The sequence below is a fragment of the Leucopleurus acutus genome (genome assembly GCF_964270905.1).
Source record: "Leucopleurus acutus genome assembly, chromosome: 5".
NCBI classification, from domain to species: domain Eukaryota; kingdom Metazoa; phylum Chordata; class Mammalia; order Artiodactyla; family Delphinidae; genus Leucopleurus; species Leucopleurus acutus.
Genome location: NC_139147.1, coordinates 109,298,013 through 109,318,874, shown reverse-complemented (window position 1 = coordinate 109,318,874; position 20,862 = coordinate 109,298,013). Strand labels below are relative to the sequence as shown.

The window sequence follows — 20,862 nt, the reverse complement described above, 5'->3', positions numbered from 1 at the left end:
AGCATCTGCTGGAAGTCCCTCATTCTGAAAGCCATTATTTGCAGTCTATAATTTAATCAGAAAATTCAAAAGTACAACAAATAGCTTGGCAACTGTGTTGTTACATACAAAGCAATTAGCAAAAATATGTAACAAAATTTATGTGAAACAAACAATTTTGTCCTTATATACAGAAGTTTGCTTTATTCCTCATACCCTCACAGCCTACTCAAAAATGAGAGGGTGTGGCAAAAAAAAAAAAAAAAAAAGAGAGAGAGAGAGGGTGTGGAGGGAGCCGGTACCAATCTCCTTTGAACTCTCCTTCTGGGTGGGGTAGAGAAATCTTAAAAGGTAAGTTAACTATTTTAATCTTCTTTTAAATGAGTTACAAAAATGCATCTGGGCTTCTTAATAAAGAACAAAAACTAGGAAAAATGATAGTGGCTTTAAAATAAAGAATTCCTCCCTTTGTCCTTTGTAAAATCTCTTAACAGACAGTAAAAATGACTACATTTGTGACTGTGATCTGAGGACAAAGAGTAAAGAGCATCTTGGTGAAACATACGGACGGTAGAAACCAAGCTGCTGAGAAGTTTCACATCTAGGGCATGCACATACATCATACCAATAGAGTTTATACCTCAGGGGAGAAAGATCAGAAAGGTACATGGGAAATGTCACCCGAAGCTATATACAAACGCATGAACAAGAAGAACACATGGAGTCAAAGGGAGACGGTAATACAAGTTTAAAAATACATTTTAAAATCATCTCAAAGCCAAGGACCGTATTTACTGAAAACTCGGACATTCTACAGAATATCTTGTAAACAGTGAAAATGCAGCTTATTTAAAATGTAAAAAAAAAAATAAAAATGCAGCTTTATGTAATTCACAGTCTCAAAAGAAAATAAATTTCTGGTTTATCATCACTGCTCGGCTCGGTCTGCAAAACGGAATGATGTGAACAGAACTGGTCGGCATGCCCGGAGCGCAGGGCTGCGCATGCGCCCTCGGGGATGCCGCGGCCCTCCACGCCGCAGGCGCCCTTGGCGCTCCGCAAGTAGCCCGCGATGTACGAGCCGGTGGAGTGCCGGTTCCCCACGGGCGCCGGCGCGCAGGGTTTGCTTCGAAGAACCACTCCTCCCACAGGGCTGGGGTTCACGCTTTTCTGCTTGTTGGCTTCCTGCTTTTCCTTGGCGCGACTGGCAATGTTGCGCACTCTGCTCTGACTTCTGGATGACAACTTTCTGACCAGTGCCCTGGGGAACTGATTGACATCTTGCTTGGAATACAGCACTTGGCAGCCGTCTTCCTGGTCAAAGGACACAAGCTTCCGCAGCTGTTCGGTCAGGGCATCTATAGGCTCTAACGACTTTGTTTTCACAGTTACGCTCTTCTTGTCTCTGATGCCCGTTGTAACAAAGCTCTTACTAATACACTGGTACTTGCTTTCAAAATTACAGGCGATGTCCTCTGATGTTAAGTCTCCCAGACTTTTGGATTTGCAAGGACTGGGCAGCTTCAGAGCAGGCAGAGGAGGGTGTGTGGACCGCTCGGGGGCAGGGTCATGCATGTCTTGAACGCTAGACAGGGGCCCAGGGGTCTGGTTCTTTTTTGCATCTGAATTTGAGAAATGGTTATGCATAAAACCAGCACCCTGATAGGCTAGACGAGAAATATTTTGATTTTTGACATCTTGAATACTACTGTTGAATATTTCAGAGACAGAAGAGTGGAGAGTCTCTTTACAGTAGCCATTTCTCAAGCCTCTTTGAAAATGTTCCACCACATCCTGACTGTATTTCAGTTTTAAAGGAGAAGCGAGGTGACTTGTGCCCTCTCTCCTATATCCATAGGTTGTTAAAGGCAGACTTTGTGAGTCTCCATCCATTTCCACGAGACTGCTCTCCCCAGAATTTAAACAGAGAGTGGGATCCACCATCACATCTTTCAGTGTCAAGTCAGTGGAAGTGGCAGGGCTATGGTTCTTCAGTATTTCCCAGTCTTTTTTGTGGGTGGGACTTTTTAGTAACCAGCAGTGAGGATTATTAGAGGACAGAGGCAGATTGTTTTCCATGGCCCCTGTCTTGGTCTTCCCAGAAAGGTCATCATCTGCTTTAGTTTTAGAGACAGGAGTGCAGATAGATTCACAAACAGCTGCATGTGTTGAGCATTCAGAGTTCTCGTGCCCCAAGAATGCAGTCTGCTCAGGAGATGAGCACAGGAAGGATGACTTGGGTTTTCCACTGGAAAAGCCATGCTTGAAGGGCATTTTTAGGTCCATGGTAGGCAAGGGAGGATGGCCTGCTATCACACTGGGGCTCTGAAGATGAGACACAACTGTGGGGTTAACCTGGTCGCTGGTCTCATCAAACTGGCCAATCAGTGCTGAGATGGAACTGCCAGGCTCATTCTCATTTGTCAAAGTGACATTATCAATAAGATGGGAAATTTCACTCTCCTGGAGAATTGCAGTGGAATGTAAGTCAGGTATGTCAGAACAGAGCGTAGAGACGTCTGACAAAGAAAAGGATGTTGCAGTTCTGCCCTTATCCCAATTACCTTCCAGCTTCTTAATCTCCAGATTGCTTTGAGAAAGGATGCTTCCTGACAATGCGCTTTTCCCTACCACGAAGCCCCCAGCATTCCCATTTTCCTTGGTTTTCACACCACATAGATCTTGTGTTAGGCTAACTGCAGGGTCACGAGCCAAATGCTGCCTTGGGGAGAGGGATTTGTTGGTACACTGGTGTTCCTGGCGATCACTTAACACATTTGATTTGGTTCTCCCACCCTTTGGACCTGGTAGCAACTGTTCTGTGATTGACAAGTTGGCGGTAGAAACAGCAGGGTCCCCGTGGCTGATGTCTTTGTGGAGGAGAGCACTGGAGGAAGCGGATAACTTTTTGTTGAAATTTGGAAAATGTTGGTCTTTTATACTTGCCTTCCCATCTCTTCTGTCATCCGTATCTTCTGCTGAATGAAACAAACAATATCTTAAGTGACAGGTATCACTTTATGTAGGACCTGCAAACACTCATGTTTGTCTTCAGACAGACAAATGGAAAATGTAAATCTGTTACATCGTGACAATATAATTATGGATTGCATAGATTTGCAACAAAGTGTCTGTGTGATGGATAAATGGTAAAATTTCACTGAAACTTCCCTTTGAATAGCTATTACATCAGCTAAGGATGTAATATTCATTGTAAAAAAAAATGTCAATGAGTTACCATACTTTTACAGTGAAGATTACCTTAAGTTGTTTCCTATTCAGATTTGTACTACACAGAAGCATGGCAATAGAAACAGAACAAGACAGCTCTGTTAAACAAAGTATTGTGGTACCTGTAAGCAACATACTGTAAGCTTGCAAAGTTATACATGTGTTAGAAAAAAAAAAAAACCCACACAAATCATTTTGAAAAACATTTTGTCAAAATACTGATTTTAACCAATTAATTTCTAAAACAAATTGGAGGGTGCAATAGATGCATTAAAATATCAGTATCTGTTGACTTTAAAATGTAAAAATAAAGACTTGGTCACCAATTTTATACCATTGCTAATATCTAATTTTCCATTGATCCTATTTTTTGGTTTTAATACATAAATTTCATATTGCATTCTCCCCTAAAAGAGGCAGATATCAGGCACAGTAAGGAAAACTATAAAAATACACAATTCAAAGTAATTTGGGGTATCCCATCCTGTTTAGAATAGTGCTAAGACAATATTGATATTAGGTGTTCAAGTGTTCTTAATCACATTATTTTAACGGATTTTATGCTTTCAGTTATGAGAATCAAGAAAATATATTTAACTTTTTATTAAATATTTTCCTAACTAAAAAAATCATCATAAAAATTTGATAAACCCAAAAATTATAAGGAAAAAAATAAAGATTATATGATGTTACCACTCAGATAGCCACTGTAAGCTTTTGTAGAGGGATAGAATTATGTATACAATTTTTTATTCTGAATTTTTTCCACTTAGTTTTTCTTCTACATGATAACTTGAATCATTGCATGGTTATGTACTGCTCCATATTTATAAGTTTTATACTTAAGTATTATTAAATATATTATGCTATATATATATGAATAACTTATATAAATTTCCTGTTTTTTAAAGGGAGGAAAGAAACATACTGTTGCTTTCTAACTCACCTTAATGGTAGTAACATCTGAATTGTGGCATTACAGGATTAATTATTACTAATTTCTTTTGCTTTATTTTCCCCCCAAAATGGAGTTATTTATATTTACATGTAGTTTACTTTCCCCCAAAATGGAGTTTTGAAATAAATTTTAAAGCATATATTTCATCTCTTCTCTGATACTGCTCTTAGCAAAATTTCAAACTTGTTAACTGCCTTTTTCTCCTTCAAATAAACCATTCAAAAATTGGTTTGTCTCCCTACAATATCTTACAATAAAAATCAAAACAAGCAAAGTGCTGTTTGTGAGAAAATAGATCATTGAAATTAGATTGCATGATGAAAGACTTTTGCTAAAAGAAACAGGTATCACATTCTCCTGTCTGAAGTGATTTTGATTTAATTAAAACATTTGTTGCAGAGACCTCACATGGACACAGTTTGGGTGCTTAAATTATCTAAAATAGGGTGGGGGAAGAGTCACAGACACAAGGCAAGAGCTCTTTGGTACACTGTAAAGCAGATATCACTCTTTATCACGTTCTTGATATGAGTGAAGCATTATGCTCAAATTAGGGGAAAAGGTGGGTAATGCCTGCTTCCTATGCCTGAGGAATCTATGAATGGACAGGAGCTGCAGACATGCTGCTTCCTTCCCTGCCAACATCCAGGGGTCAGGGAAACGAGGCCACGGGAAAACAGCTAATAAGCTACCTCTTGTGGAAGCAAAGATTTCTCAAGTGAAGAAGGTGGATTACTTTTAACATCTGGCTTTTCCTCTTTCTCCATAAACATTTCCAATTGTAGAAAACATGTTATATGGTGGGAAAGAAATATAACTAAATTCAACCTCGGAAAAGTCCATTTAATTCTATTCCTCCCCAGAAAACCAGTAAATATTGTGCCCACTTAGAAAACCATGATCTCTGCTAATATTTTGCAGGTTTCATCTCCCTCTGTTGTGCCTCACAGACCCGTAGGCTCCATTCCATCACATCTGACCCCTCACTGTCAATTTCAGATGTCAATGTTATTTTGAGGCTTTAGGTGACTAGGAGATAGCTCTTTTACCACCCACTCTCCAAAGTTTAAAATATGGTCTAAAAGGTAACACTGTAATGTACTGTAATGATTTATTTTTCAGTATATTTTACTTTGACTACAAAATGTCAGCCATGTAATAATGGTAATTAGGGACCAAAATGGGCCTTAAAGGGGTGTATTCTTAGAGAAACTTAAAGCATCTTACCCAGAGAGTTTTCTTTTCCTTCTGTGTCTTTTGCAGTTTCGGATATAGGCAGCGACAGAGCCCCCAGAAGACTTCTGTCAACAGGCATAGAGACGGGGCGTGCTTGCAAACTCCGCGCGGTCCTTCTCAGGACCCCATCTTGTCCTCTTGCAGCCTCAGACACAGAATCCTTTACCTCTACCATTTCTTGGAAGCCCATTTTGCTCTTTTTTCTGCCTTTGGCTGGAGCACTGGCTGTGCGTCGCAGAATCCTATCTCCAATCGATCGCTTCCGAACATAATGGGAACTGTTTTCTGAAGAGCTGTGCCTGGGATTCTTATTGAACAGCCCCTTCAGACCTTGGAGCTGTCTGTTCTGAAGACACAAAAGGACCAAGCACAAGTTAAGCAAATAGCACTGTGTCAACTGCTTGCCTTTTAAATGACAGCTCCATGAAAAATGGATACAAAACGAAATCTCACAGCCACTGAAGAATATTCAAACCAAGAAAACAGCAGCTCACAGCATGTTTGCACAACGTCATGCACATTTTATCAACCCGACTTCGGGAGGAAGGCAGCCTCCCATTTTCACAACCAAGCTTTTCCACAAGTTTTCTGCCCGAAGATGACAAGGTGGTAGGAAGAGTTTCCACAGTGAAAAGACTGTAATGAACTTGAGCCACCTTAAAGCAACGGATGCATGTTTTAAAGTGGTAAGCAGGAAGATGGAGCGATGTGAGCGAGCATGCCGCCGTGACCACTGAAAGAGAAACGCGCCAGCAAGAACCAAGCACCATGCTGAGAAACTACCTTTGTAGCTCCTAGAAAGTGCAATATAGTGTAACTGGGGTTGAGTATTAAAGGGCTCCACTGCAAGGGGGAAAAAAGCACAACAAAACACATTTTGGGCTCATTCAAGAAGGCTGCACAAGGAAAAACAGAAGGAGATAGAACACATATGCTCTATAAACCCTTTCTCCCACTTTGGATTTTTAGTCACAAGTTCATTCATCGCTCAGTTCGCCACCATCATGTTGCGGTTTACGCATATCAACCCAAACACCCCTTGAAAGTAATTAATGACTTACACATGGACATTTATTTAAGGAAAGAGAACACAAGTCCTACAGAACACCTTCTTGGCTCAAGTTTTTAACAAACTGATTTTTATTATTTCCCTCAAGCATGTTAAGTGCTAGAGATGCTGCTTTGTTCACCTGGGATTCCTAGAAATTCAAGAATCATTTTTCGATCATTTACATTTGTGTATGTTTAGGCCAGAGGAGAGAGCCCAACAAGCACAAATAGAAACCCAGGACTAAACACAGAAAGTCGTAAAACTTTATCACTCTTAGAAATTAGGATCCTTAGCACCTCACCCCTCCCAACTGATGGATGTGAGAATAAACACATACCTCCTATTTCAGGCCAAATTGGTCCACTACCTGCCAGTTGGATTATAGTCTCTAATAATATTAATATTCGCCAACATTTTTGAGCATTTACTATGTGCCAGGCAGCTTTTTAAAAATAAAGTATTTGTTTATGAAGTAGGTACTATTTTTACCCCACATGTACAAATAAGGAAACGGAAGCACAGAGAATGTATATACCTCTGGAGGAGGAGCTCCAGGCAATGCAGACCTTCTGATAAAGAGCACTGGACATTCCCGGGCCCTGGTCAATGCTACAGTCCCTCCAAATCACATCTAGTCCTGAAAATTGATTCCAGTGGCCAAGTCCCCAATTACTTGGCATTACCAGAGGACAGCCTACTGATTTGTAAATCTCAAGTGAGCTCTGCAATGAAGAAACTGGCATCAGCAAAGAGCTAGAATACACTTTTATGGTCTCTTCCTTTTAAGTCCTGTGGGTGGCTTTTAATTCATTCATGATTTTCAGGTTTCCAGTTGAATACAATGGCACTGAATGAATGCATCCTGCCTAGAACTGGCTGGGATCATAGCCCAGTTAGTACAGGTAATTCAAACATCTGAGACTACATTTCCCACTGCAGTCAGCTGGGTCTTTTTAAGGATTATAATAAAATTCAAATATGTAAGTCTATCCTTCCTGTTTTAGTCAAACAAATGATTGCCCTAGAGAGCAATAGTTTTCTCAATTCTTTTAAGCCCAGAGAGGGCCCCTAGGTGGAGGGAAGGAGTACACACCCCTAAAAAGAGGAAGGAGCGCACACGGATGGAGACCTGTGGGCAGGAGAGCACACAGAGCACAGTGTGGGCTGGGCTTCACTAGAGTTTTCTGTTAAAAAAACAGCTTGTCAAGATACACGTTCCCTTTTATGAAATGAATTAGAAAACTTTATTAAGGACCATATTACTGTTGCATGTGGCTTTAAGCCCTGTGATCTTTCTTACCTTTCCATAGATTTCATTGATTGTTATGTGGACAAAAATGGATGCTTCTGTCAGTCCTTCCAAATAGACATGCCGGTAGCCTGATAAAAGTAGAGAAAGTAGTTTCCTTTGAGTTGAACTTGTGTTTGGCTTTCCCACGGGTGCAACAGAATTAAATACCTGACTTTACTATAGTTCTTTATGTTAACACTCACATTATCATATAACACATATTTTATATATCATATATGCCATGTATCATGTATGTCACATATCATATATTAAATCTTCCAAAGAAAAGGAATGGTCAGTCTAGAGAGAAAAGGCCAGCCAGACTTACCAGGCACTAAGCTGCTAAAGGTCACAGTTCTTTGCCCAACAAAATCTCGTCCGATCGGATCGTGATCCCACACAAGGAACCGAACCAAAGCTATTTCTGGCATGTGTACTGTAAATGTGAGGGTTTCTTCCCACACAGGGTTAAATCCTCAGAGAAACAGGAAAAGACAAATTAGAAAAGCAAAGGGGTTGGCTAAAAATGATTTAGCAGCAACATCTGCAAAGCAGACAGTGAAAATTGCTTGCCATGGTTATTAAACTCGTGAAGACAACTGAGCCACCCCGGGATGCCTTAGTGAAATAAAGCCTTGGAATTTACCCCATTGCTAGAAAATAATTGGTAAGAAATTGCCTGTAAATTATTACATCAATTCTAATAATCTTTGATGCCACATTGCATTGTGGAGAAAGCTCTTTTAGACAATATCTAGAATGTTTCAATAAGCTCAAAAAGTATCTACAGTAGCGATCTAAGAATAATGTTTTAGCAAAAGCAATAAAGAATGACTCCTCTCCTCCACCCCCATCCCACCCCAGTAGAATGATGCTTCTCACCCAGCAAAGATTCTGCTGCTGTAAGCATCACCAGCAAGCATTTTGTAAGGTTTCAATGCTATGGTACATACACCATCCTATTTAATTCTCATGGTAATCCTCTAAGGGTGGCAGGGCAGAGGTTTTTTTCTAATTAAGAAAAAATATATATTACTGACTTTCAAAAATATATAACACTTAAAAATTACACAAGTAACCCATGCTCACTTTTCAACATAGGAAATATAATGCTCATTTTATAGTTGAGAAAACTGATGTCCAGAGAAAATAACATGCCTAACATCATGCAACTAGTGACAGAGCCAAAGGAGACGAGGCACTGCTGATTTCCAGTGGCTTCTCATGAAGCAAGACCTTAATACATGAAAGATGACATATTTTCATAGCTACTGAAAATAAATAGGAAAGGCATATAATTCAACTCAAATTCTAAAAGGCAAAACCACGTTTATTTCTTGGTAAAATTCTCTCAGATAAAATAATTAAACTGATAAAAATTCAAGCACTCTGTAAGTTTGTTTTTCTTTTCTAAAAATGAAAATTCATGTTATTAAATGTATGCATTCAGAAGGCATCAGCCACTTAACCCTAATGCCTTAGCTAATGAAATAATTATGGACTGAAAATCATTGAGATGTCCCTCCTGAACAAGAGAAGGGATACTTTTTGTTGACTTAGTGATGACATCTCAATTATTTCTGAGACCAAAAATAATATATTGAGCATTGGTAGGAAAATGCAGTATGGGAAGTTTGCTTATTTTAAGCATGTTATTTCCTAAGTAACAGGTTTGTGCTACTCCTGAACCCTCAAATTCCTTTCCTTAAACTCCTCTTAAGGTCTCTCTAGGAACCTCTAACTTCCCAAGCATTTTGAGGATTGGGGTTTAGATTTTTTACAGTATTAAGGACTAGAGATTGAGAAAAACAGGCGTGCAATAATGTTTGTCATATGTATGAATAAATACAACCTTAGAAAATTACTAAGAAAAAGACATGAGGCTTGAGTAAAGAAAGTTTTCTTTACATGATGGCCAAAACAGAAGAAGAACGCTGCCCATGCACCACAAGTACATATTCAAGAAGTAAACTTGCCAGAGCATGCTGCACTTGCCTTTACAGTTGTACATGCTCCAGGAAAAAATGAGAAATCATTAGGACGTGGGCTTCACAAATGAGAACTTTGAAGCAACTCATGTCATGAAAACAATATAAAAATATAACGAGTCATTTTCCTACATGAAGTTTTAACCCAGATCTTTAAAATATCATTCATTTCACTAGAAAAAAACCATTTGCTTCAAAAGCGGAAGTCTTGAGAGCCTAGATTACAACATCATCAAAATATACCATGCGTCAATACCATATTTACTTAGTTTTATGTGTTGAAAAATCTTAACAAAACTCAGATGGCAATTACAGATTTTAGAAATTTGTTTCTCTTCCATGTAGACAAATTCTCTTTTTCCGTGCAAACTCTATTTCTAGAGCATCCTTATTAAAAGTGAACAGAGATTATTATAATCTTACCATTGTCATCTACCACACGAGTCTGATCTTTACAACAATCTACTGGCAATCCGATAATTTCAACTTCTACAAAAGGATCAATGATCTATATAGATAAAGAAAGTATTACTACAACTGATAAATTTCTACACATGTTAATTTAAGAATATTGGCCAAAATATCACATATCAACAGCAACCCATTTATTTAGGTGCTTACTAAGAAAGAGAAATTGTACCAGATTCAACAGAGTCAACTATGAAGCAGGAATAAAAAAAAGATTACATTGTTATTTGCCAATATCTACTAATGCTACAAAAACTTAACCCAATGAACCTTCAACTCCAGTTGGAGGTATATACCCAACAGAAATGAGAGTGCCTATCTATGCAGAAATGCTCAGAGCAGGTGAATTCATAATAGTCACACATTGGAAGCAACCTCAATGTCCATTATGAGTAAGATGGATAAACTGCAGAATATTCATCTAATGAATACTACACAGCAATGAAAAAATAACAAAGTTGTGCTACATAGCCATAATGTGGAACAAGCCAGACACGAAAGAGTGTATACCGTCAGAGTCCATTTACATAAAGTTTGAGCACAGACTAAATTAATCTGTTTTGACAGGGACTGGTATTTGATGGGGGGAGGGGAGGGCTGGGAGTAGATATTGACTGGGAGGGTGGACGGAAGCCTTCTGGGGGTTCTGGATATGTTCTACCTTGATCTGCTTACACAATAATTAATCAAGTTATCCACATTTGATTGGTGCCCTTTAAGGTAGTTAAATCAATTGTGTACTATGATGTAAATTTAGAAGTATTTAAAAATAAAAAGATGAAAAGGTAATCAAAAGAAAAAGATGAGTGTTTAGTTCCCCTCTTCCTCACCTTTACCTCCCCCATATCCCCTGCCCTCTGGGAGAGGGATCCTCCTTTGTTTGTCATCTGTAAGCTCTCCTTTGTAGTGCCAGTACTGGATAAGTAGCAATGAAGGAATAAAATCCTAAGGAACCCAGAAAGGAGAGAATTATGAAGTCTGGGAAAACATATTTTTAGGAGCTTGGAGACTAAGGAGAATACAGTTTTGGAGGGAGCTTCATGGAATATGAGCTAGAGGTATGATAGAAAAACATTTTGAGACAGTTAGGTGGATAGACACGCTTTTTGTTCACTAAATAAATCACAGCTAAAGTTTACTAGTTTTCCATTAATTCTTTGATGTTAAAAGTTTTTCCTTAGAATAGAACACTGTGGTAAAACTGTACCATTGGGAGTCTTGGATCTGGGGACAGCTAATAAATATGACTAAGGACAATAAAATTAAATTCCTTAATTTTAAGGAATTTAAGAGGATTAATTTAAGTCTAAATTAAGGAATTTAAGAAGCCACAGGCTTGAAGAACAACTTCTTGTTTCGACACTTGGTTCCTGTGCTGGACTTTGGCAAGTCGTGTAACTGTCTGTGCTTCAGTTTCCTCATCTGTAAACCTAAGATAACAGTGTCCGCTTCATCATGCTGTAATCCAGGTGACATGCTGGGAGAATGGAACTGGATAGTGGTAGCAAGATTAGGGAGAGATTTGGGAGGTAGAATGGCCAAGAGATGCTAATTGAGTAGATGTGGAGAGCAAAGAAAAGGTGAAAATTAAAGATGACAATCAATTTTCTGATTAGGAGCAAGAAAAATTATTATTTCATTCTCAGAGATATGAACAATGTGAGAGATCACAGGTTGAGAATTCAGGGGGACTAGAGGGGGGAGAAACTATATTTTCATTAGCCTCTGACTAAAGCACAAATAGTAGAGTATTAGTACTGTAATTTTGTGCCTGGCAGAAATCACAGATGTTTTCAAGTCACATTATAATTGCTGCAGAAATCTCCGTGTATCACCCATACTTATCACAACTTCAAAATTCTAATAGTTATTCAACCCCCCTCTAGAACCTGCTATTTATTGCATACATATTTGTATGTCACAGTTTGTTTTTAATATACTGATAAGTGAATTTCAATATAATTTGTCCTGTGTACCTTTATTTTATTTTACGCAAACACATTATTCTGAGAAGGGGTCCAAAGGCCTCATCAGATGCCAATGGGTTCTATGGTTCAAAAAAGAGTTAAAATCTCCTGACATAGAACCTCATAAACCACAATAAGGAGGTTGGATTTTATTTTAATTATAAAAGAAGATAATCCTCATACATTTAAATGATTACTCTAACCCCGAAGACTATGTATTACAAAGATAAAGAAATACCGATGCAGTGAAAAACACCTGGAAGAAACTTCCTTATCCAAGTAACATTATCAATCCTGGGATAAACTGACATAATATGGCCCCGGATATGATACACTGAGAAGGATACACATTGCCCATGTAGTATTCCTGCCAAATATGTTTAGTCTGATTCTAATCATGAACAAACAATTAGGTAATCCAAACCAAAGGACACTCTGGACACAGCTGGCTTGGACATTTTTAAAAATATCAATATAATGAAAACAAAAGCTGGAGAACTGTTTTATATTTTAAAAGACCAAAGAGAAATGACAACTATAAGCAATGTGTGACTCTTAATCGGATTCTGAATCTAAAAAGAAAAAAAGAAGATGTAAGAACAATTTGGGGACAATGGGGGAAAATTGAATATAGATTTTATATTAGGTAACATTCTTATACCAACAAACTATTGGGTATAAGATAGGCTCAAGGATGTATTGTACAACGTGGGAAATACAGCCAATATTTTGTAATAACTGTAAATGGAAAGTAACCTGTAAAAATTGTATAAAATTTTTTTAAATAAAATTTTAAAAAATGAATAAAGTTCTGATGGTCTAAAATAATAAAATAAAATAGAAAAAAATATATTATTGTACCGATATTAAATGTCATGGGTGTAACGACTGTATTGTGGTTATACAGGATAAACTTCTTGTTCTTAAGAGACAAATGCTGAAGTATTTAGGGATTGAGGTCATGATGTTAACTTACTCTCAAATGATTCTCCAAAGAAAAGAAAATGCATATATATACACACATATATATAATTAAATTTTGTTATATTTGCTTTATTTCTCCCTTTCATGTGGATAAGTATATATGTATGTGTATATGTATATTTATGCACACATTTACACATGAAAGGAAGATAAAGCAAAAGTAACAAAATTTAATGAGTTAATTGGTGAATCTAGGTGCTGGAGATACTGTGTTCCTTTTATTCTTATTGCAACTTTCCTGAGGTTTGAAATATTTCAAAATAAAAAGTTTGGGGGAAAATATAGGAAGTGAGTCTTCCTTTTTGCAGACAATAAAGAAAAATGGAAAGAAGAGGAAGTAAGGATAAACTTTCTGATACTACCAAAATAACTATTCTTGCTGCTGAGAGAACAGAACTGGAAGCAGGGAGGCCAGTGAGCTGGGAGGCTACTGCAGCAGAACTGCCAAGCGATGATGGTGGCTTGGATTAGGCTGAAGGCAATGCAGATGAAAGACATGGTCCCACCTGAAGCTCCTACTTTCTGAGAAGGAGGACATGGCGCCATCTACTGGAGAAAGTGATGAGAACAAATGTTTGAGGAGAGACGAGGTTGAAAATAGCCACTGTGGAGAACAGGATAGAGGACTGATCAGGTGGAGTTGGGATGGCAGTGCAGCACTACGTGTGGGTCAGTGGAGATTTGAGACAGAGTTGATGGTGGGACCACTGCAGAGCTGCATGGTTTCATCATCGACATTCAAGATCCAGAAAGGATAGTTTAACAGGTGGGAGTGGCAAAGAGCCTGAAGTGATGGACCACTCCTGAGAGGAAGGACATGAACAGAGGAGGGGCTGACAGGTAGGGAGAAAATGGAGGCCAAGGAGGCCAACAGCAGGTGGAATGGGAATAACGGAATGAAAGCTCTGGAAAGAGCGGAGGCTGTGGTCACAGAGGGAGACATTTTAAAATCACGCAACAGAAATGCATCAAGGCAAGAGCCAGCCTGTGGCCAGGGAGCAGGTGGCTGATGTGCAGCAGAGATGAGGGTCACGGTGGATGAGAAAGGCGGATGGAAGGTTAAGATGTTCTCCTAGGCAATGTGTCTATTAATAACAAAACTGCTCCTTGCATCTCAGTTTAGCATTGCCCGTGTCAGTCTTGAATCATGAATTGAACTGTATTGCACTCATGCCACCAAAATAGATGATGCACTGCACTCCAGAAAGAATTGCGTGTGCTTTGCCAATAAGTCAGTTAATATCTGATGAGCTGAGGTCAGTGCTCATTTACACACACACACACACACACACACACACACACACACACACACGCACACAGCCCTTAAGACATTTCAGATGAAATGTAAACACAATAAAATAAATCACATAATTAACCACTTGGTCGTATACAGCTTACCTCGCCTCGGTCTCCAAACATGGAATCTGGAGGTTTGGGGAGTTGTTGTCCACTAATTACTTTCAGGATGAACTGCTTCTTAGGGTTGGCAGGAAGTGGATCACCAGAGAAAGGGTTGAAAGTACCTAAGCCAGGTAAAGCAGAGGTTAAAAATCTAGGTTTGGTAGCATGGAAAAATAAACACACACATACCCCCACATACCTTAAGCTTGTAGAACAAAGAAACAATAAATGCTGGATTACTATAGTGTTTCTTAAAGCAAAGAAATTATCACCTAACTATCAGCGTGGCTTTTGCCTGAAGGCAATGCCAGCTGGCATTTCCATAGCTGTGTCTTTTTGTTAGAATCTATGCTCCCAAAGGCCAGAAGAATGGACCAATTTAAAACAAGCGTCTGAGATGCAATTATCAACCAAGGCAGGGGGTAAGAGGAACATTTTATTTGAATGTCCATAGTATAGAGAAGGGGAGCAGCTGTCAGATTCACATAATTTTCTATCCTAAACTATTGCAGGTATAGAGTGAATATAATAAACAGAAAGAAGACCTGAAATTAAGTAAACAGCATAGCAAGAAAACACGCAAAGCACAAAATTCTGAAGACACATCTGTCAACAGTTTTGTACCTGAACTGTTAAAAATCCAACTTGGAAAATTTAAAAAGAATTTCGATGAGCAGAACCAAAAGGAAGTGTTTTTGATATAACATTGCATTATCTTTTGTTGTTGTTGTTGTTAGCACTGTTTTGTAATTGGAATAAACTGACTAAAAAGGGCTTGATAAAATTGTTTCAGGTGTTATTACAATTTTGCCAGCAGGTCTCAGACTCATACTCCCTTAGAGAGTTTCTGAAAGCATTCAGTTTACAAATAATGCCTAGTGAATATAATGCTGGACCACCGGATTTCATGACAATCCATGCTATTATCCATGTCCCTCTTTAAGTGCACAACATCACAAGGAACACTGTAAACATCACGCTACCCAAATATTAAACAGTTGTGACAAGAGTTCTTTATTTACATTTCAATACCGAATTTACCTCTTTTTTAAAAATCATGTTGCAAAACAGAGGCATCACACTTTCCACAGAGCTCCTTCAATAGAGGCCTCCTGCGTTCAGAGCTATGACTATGAAATTAACACACACCTTTGCACATCTGCTGGGGTTTGAGGACATAGCCGCAATTGCCATTTGTCTTGAATTTGGCTCGATTTAACTGCATCATTCGCCCTTCAGACTGGTAGTTCAATGCCACTGTGCAAGTTCAAAGTTTAAGAGAATTAGGCAAGACAGCAGCATAGAGTCAAGACACACGGAGAACCGCTCCTCCCCGAGGCATACACACCTAGCTGGCAACCTGCGTTCCAGTAGGGCAGAGGGTTGAAGTTACTGGAATCGATGCGGTAGGCAGAGGGATAAATCCTCGTGAGCTGCTTCTGATTATAAGTCATGAACTGCTCAGATTTCTGCTGAACCACCTGATGTGCTCTTGTTTCACTGAATGATAACACATTTCCTGTGGTTCCTACAAGTTTTTAACAAAGAAAACAGAAATGTGAGAACTGCTGCAAAGAAAACACCACTCATAAAAGATCTTATAATGATGTCCGATTACACCCATAATAAAAGGCAGAGCAAAAGAGTGAATTCAACCAGAGCAGGCACAGCTCCTAAGTAAGAAAGGTCTAATAAAGTTCCACTCTCGGGACTCTTTTGCCATTTCAGATCAGAGCTGTGCATCTTGCTCAGATAACTGCCTGTTTCTGGATCCCATATTCTCCCAAGAATTCAATCGTCTCACTACTTCATGTCTATCTGACTAGTATGAAGAGGACAGAGAGGAAAATTATTTTCTAGGCGCATGATTCAAGCAGAATAGCTTTGCCAGAGATCAAGACACCTATGGATAAATAAAACTATCTTTGTAACTCATTCCTGATAAAAGGGAGACATTCGTTGAAGGCATTCATCTAAAAAGCATACGTATGAAACACATTAAGTGACAGCTTTCAGAGTCGAAGAAAATAAAGGGAAAAGACCAATTCCAAAGCAGGAAAATTGGGTTTTAAAGTTACTTTGAATAGAATTATGAAACCAGTCAAAACCTATTTGGGAGAAAGGAATCATAATGGAAAAAGAATTCCAAAGAATATCATAAAGAAATAAAAGTTTCAGAAACAAGAACAGCCATCCCCCTAGCCAGATTTATAAATAATGGAAAAGTATAGGGAGGTAAAAAACAGGAAGCCTATATTAAAGTTTCTGCTTAGAGCATCATCAGAAAGGGTTAATCCAGGACCGACGAAGCTACAAGTTAGGGGGTCATGATGGAGTAAACCTCCAATTATTTAATATCTTACCCTTTTCTTCCAGTACTATCTTTTGTACCACATCTAAAATGCTCCCACTACTCCCACTCCTTCACCAAACATCCATACCCCACCCCCCAAATGACCACCCCATGTCATCTGGTACCTGTTGGAATAGACCAGCCTAGATAAAGATCCAAACGTGCCCAGAGTCTCATTCTCATTCCAAGGTGTGCTCTGAACCCAGACTGAGGGACATGGCCCATGAAACAAAGGAGGTGAATTATAATCTTACTGAGCCTGAATGGTATCCAGACTCTGCATGTTTATTCAGGCACACAGTCTCCCAGGGCCCTTGCTGTCCTTAGGGTTGTACAGCCTTAGTTATTAAACACTGGCCAAATGACTAGCAACTACACTCTACAACATGGAACAGTCATAAACACAAGTGGAAGGCAAAGAGATTAGAGAATTACAGTGCTTAATCTGATGATTTCCCTCAAATAGACTCTTTCCTTATCACATATATCAATATCTTACTGACATAACTTAGCATAGTTTACATATCTCAAGCATACTAAAAATGACCATATTTGTAGATTTTGATGAGGAATACTTTGAACAGGGTAAGAGAAAATATAGTCTTTTTGACAAACCACATTCAGGTAGAGTAGCACTAAAATTAGTACCACTATTTTCTCTGCCTCTCTACATAAATTACGCACACCACATTATCAATAAGATGACCTTGCTAATTAGGTACATGTCAATTAGTATATTAATAGAGTTGAGTTGCTTTGCATTAGGATGAGCCATGCATTCATTATCTATTGCTTATTTTGTGGCTAACACTCTCACACACAAAAGACAAAAACAGATAAAGTTCAAGAACTAAACAGTCCTCAATATTATTTTCCATTAAGCTAATAGGATGATGATTACCTAAGGCATGTAGTAGAAATATTTCTATGAACCAAATATACCTTTAACTCCATTAAAATACTTCCTGAGTTTATTTTCTAGCTGTGGGCAGATATTATAAGAATGTGATGTTTAGGTACCACCTCACACTGGTCAGACAGTCATCTCAAAAAGTCTACAAATAATAAACGCTGGAGAGGGTATGGAGAAAAGGAAACCCTCCTACAAGGTTGGTGGGAATGTAAATTGGTGCAGCCACTATGGAGAACAGTATGGAGGTTCCTTAAAAAACTAAAAATAGAGCTACTATATGATCCTGCAATCCCACTCCTGGGCACATATCCAGAAAAGATGAAAGCTCTAATTCGAAAAGATACACACTCCCCAATGTTCACTGCAGCGCTATTTACAATAGCCAAAACATGGAAGCAACCTAAATGCCCATTAACAGAGGAATGGATAAAGAAGATGTGATACATATATACAATGGAATATTACTCAACCATAAAAAAGAATGAAATAATGCCATTTGCAGCAACATGGATGGACCTGGAGATTATCATTCTAGCAAAGTCAGACAGAGAAAGACAAATATCATATGATATCACTTACATATGGGATCTAAAATATGACACAAATGAACTTATTTATAAAACAGAAATAGACCCACAGACATAGAAAACAAGCCTATGGTTACAAAAGAGGAAAGGGGAGGGATAAATTAGGAGTTTGGGATTAATATATACACACTACTATATATAAAATAAAGAACAAGGTCCTACTGTGTAGCACAGGGAACTAAATTCAATACCTTGTAATAACTTATAATGGAAAAGAATCTGGGAAAAAAAAGAATGTGATGTTCACTTGCTGAGAATCCTATAGGGTCTCATGTTCTCACATGTGAAATTAATTTTTTTTAATAACTGTCACCATCTAAAGAAGGAATCAACACCAAAGGGAAGAAAATCTGCAGATAGAAAAAGATACACTTGTGGAATGGGGTGGGGGGGATAAAGATCTGAGGAAAGAATCCTGGAGGTTGTAAGGACATAAGACTCAGCACAGGCAGTCAACAAAAACAAAGATTGAGAGGGGGAAGATGGTGGAACGGAAGAGTAAGATGCGGAGATCACCTTCCTCCCCACAGATACATCACAAATACATCTACACGTGGAACAACTACTACAGAACACCTACTGAACGCTGGCAGAAGACCTCAGACCTCCCAAAAGGCAAGAAACTCCCCACGTACCTGGGTAGGGCAAAAGAAAAAAAGAATAAACAGAGACAAAAGGATAGGGACGGGACCTGCACCAGTGGGAGGGAGCTGTGAAGGAGGAAAGGTTTCCACACAGCAGAAGCCCCTTCGTGGGCAGAGACTGTGGGTGGCAGAGGGGGGAAGCTTCACAGCCACGGAGGAGAGCACAGCAACAGGGGTGCGGAGGGCAAAGCAGAGAGATTCCCGCACAGAGGATCCGTGCCGACCGGCACTCACCAGCCCAAGAAGCTTGTCTGCTCACCCGCCAGAGCAGGCGGGGCTGGGAGCTGAGGCTCGGGCTTCGGGCTGTCGGAGTGCAGGGACAGGACTGGGGTTGGTGGCGTGAACACAGCCTGAAGGGGTTAGGGCACCACGGCTAGCCGGGAATGAGTCCGGGAAAAAGTCTGGAGCTGCCGAAGAGGCAACAGACTTTTTCTTCCCTCTTTGTTTCCTGGTGCGCGAGGAGAGGGGATTAAGAGCACTGCTTAAAGGAGCTCCAGAGACGGGCGTGAGCCGTGGCTAAAAGCGCGGACCCCAGAGACAGGCAGGAGACGCTAAGGCTGCTGCTACCGCCACCAAGAAGCCTGTGTGCGAGCACAGGTCACTCTCCACACCTTCCTTCCGGGGAGTCTGTGCAGCCCGCCACTGCCAGGGTCCCAGGATCCGGGAACAACTTCCCCGGGAGAACGCACGCACGGTGCACCTCAGGCTGGTGCAACATCACACTGGCCTCTGCCGCTGCAAGCCCGCCCCGCACTCCATGCCCCTCCCTCCCGCCCGGCCTGAGTGAGCCGGAGCCTCCGAATCAGCGGCTTCTTTAACCCCGTCCTGTCTGAGCGAAGAAGAGACGCCCTCCGGGGACCCACATGCAGAGGCGGGGCCAAATCCAAAACTGGCACCCGGGAGCTGTGCGAACAAAGAAGAGAAAGGGAAATCTCTCCCAGCAGCCTCAGGAGCAGAGGATTAAATCTCCACAATCAATTTGATGTACCCTGCATCTGTGGAATACCTGAATAGACAACGAATCATCCCAAATTGAGGAGGTGGACTTTGAGAGCAAGATTTATTATTGTTTTCCCCTTTTCCTCTTTTTGTGAGTGTGTATGTGTATGCTTCTGTGTGAGATTTTGTCCGTATAGCTTTGCTTTCATCATTTGTCCTAGGGATCCATCCGTCCGTTTTTTTGTTTGTTTTTATACTTAAAAATTTTTTTTTCCTAAATTATTTTTTATTTTAATAACTTTATTTTATTTTACTTTACTTTATTTTCTTTTATCCTCTTTCTTTCTTTCTACTTTTTCTCCCTTTTATTCTGAGCTGTGTGGATGAAAGGCTCTGGGTGCTGCTGCCAGGAGTCAATGCTGTGTCTCTGATGTGGGAGAGCCAACTTCAGGACACTGGTCCACAAGAGACCTCCCAGCTCCACGTAATATCAAACGGTGAAAATCTCCCAGAGATCTCAATCTCAACACCAACACCCAGCTTCACTCAACGACCAGCAAGCTACAGTGTTGGACACCCTATGCCAAACAACTAGCAAGACAGGAACACAACCCCACCCATTAGCAGAGAGGCTGCCTAAAATCATAATAAGGCCACAGACACCCCAAAACACACCACCAGACGTGGACCTGCCCACCAGAGAAACAAGATCCAGCCTCATCCACCAGAACACAGGCACGAGTCCCCTCCACCAGGAAGCCTACACAACCCACTGAACCAACCTTAGCCACTGGGGACAGACACCAAAAATAACGGAAACTATGAACCTGCAGCCTGCAAAAAGGAGACCCCAAACACAGTAAGATAAGCAA

The 20,862-nt window shown here is 39.8% G+C and overlaps 1 protein-coding gene across 1 annotated transcript in view; it reads right to left on the bottom strand.

The window, feature by feature from the left end:
- Positions 1-323: 323 nt before the first annotated feature.
- PLCH1 (phospholipase C eta 1) overlaps positions 324-20,862 on the bottom strand; it is a 235,274-nt gene continuing 214,735 nt past the window's right edge. The window contains exons 17-24 of the mRNA XM_082840361.1: positions 15,903-16,082; positions 15,704-15,811; positions 14,552-14,676; positions 10,158-10,242; positions 8,075-8,221; positions 7,756-7,835; positions 5,396-5,750; positions 324-2,957 (exon numbers count right to left, since the gene is read on the bottom strand). Coding sequence (XP_082696487.1) covers positions 871-2,957; positions 5,396-5,750; positions 7,756-7,835; positions 8,075-8,221; positions 10,158-10,242; positions 14,552-14,676; positions 15,704-15,811; positions 15,903-16,082 — 3,167 coding nt within the window. The 3' untranslated portion in view covers positions 324-870. The remainder of the gene's footprint in view (positions 2,958-5,395; positions 5,751-7,755; positions 7,836-8,074; positions 8,222-10,157; positions 10,243-14,551; positions 14,677-15,703; positions 15,812-15,902; positions 16,083-20,862) is intronic.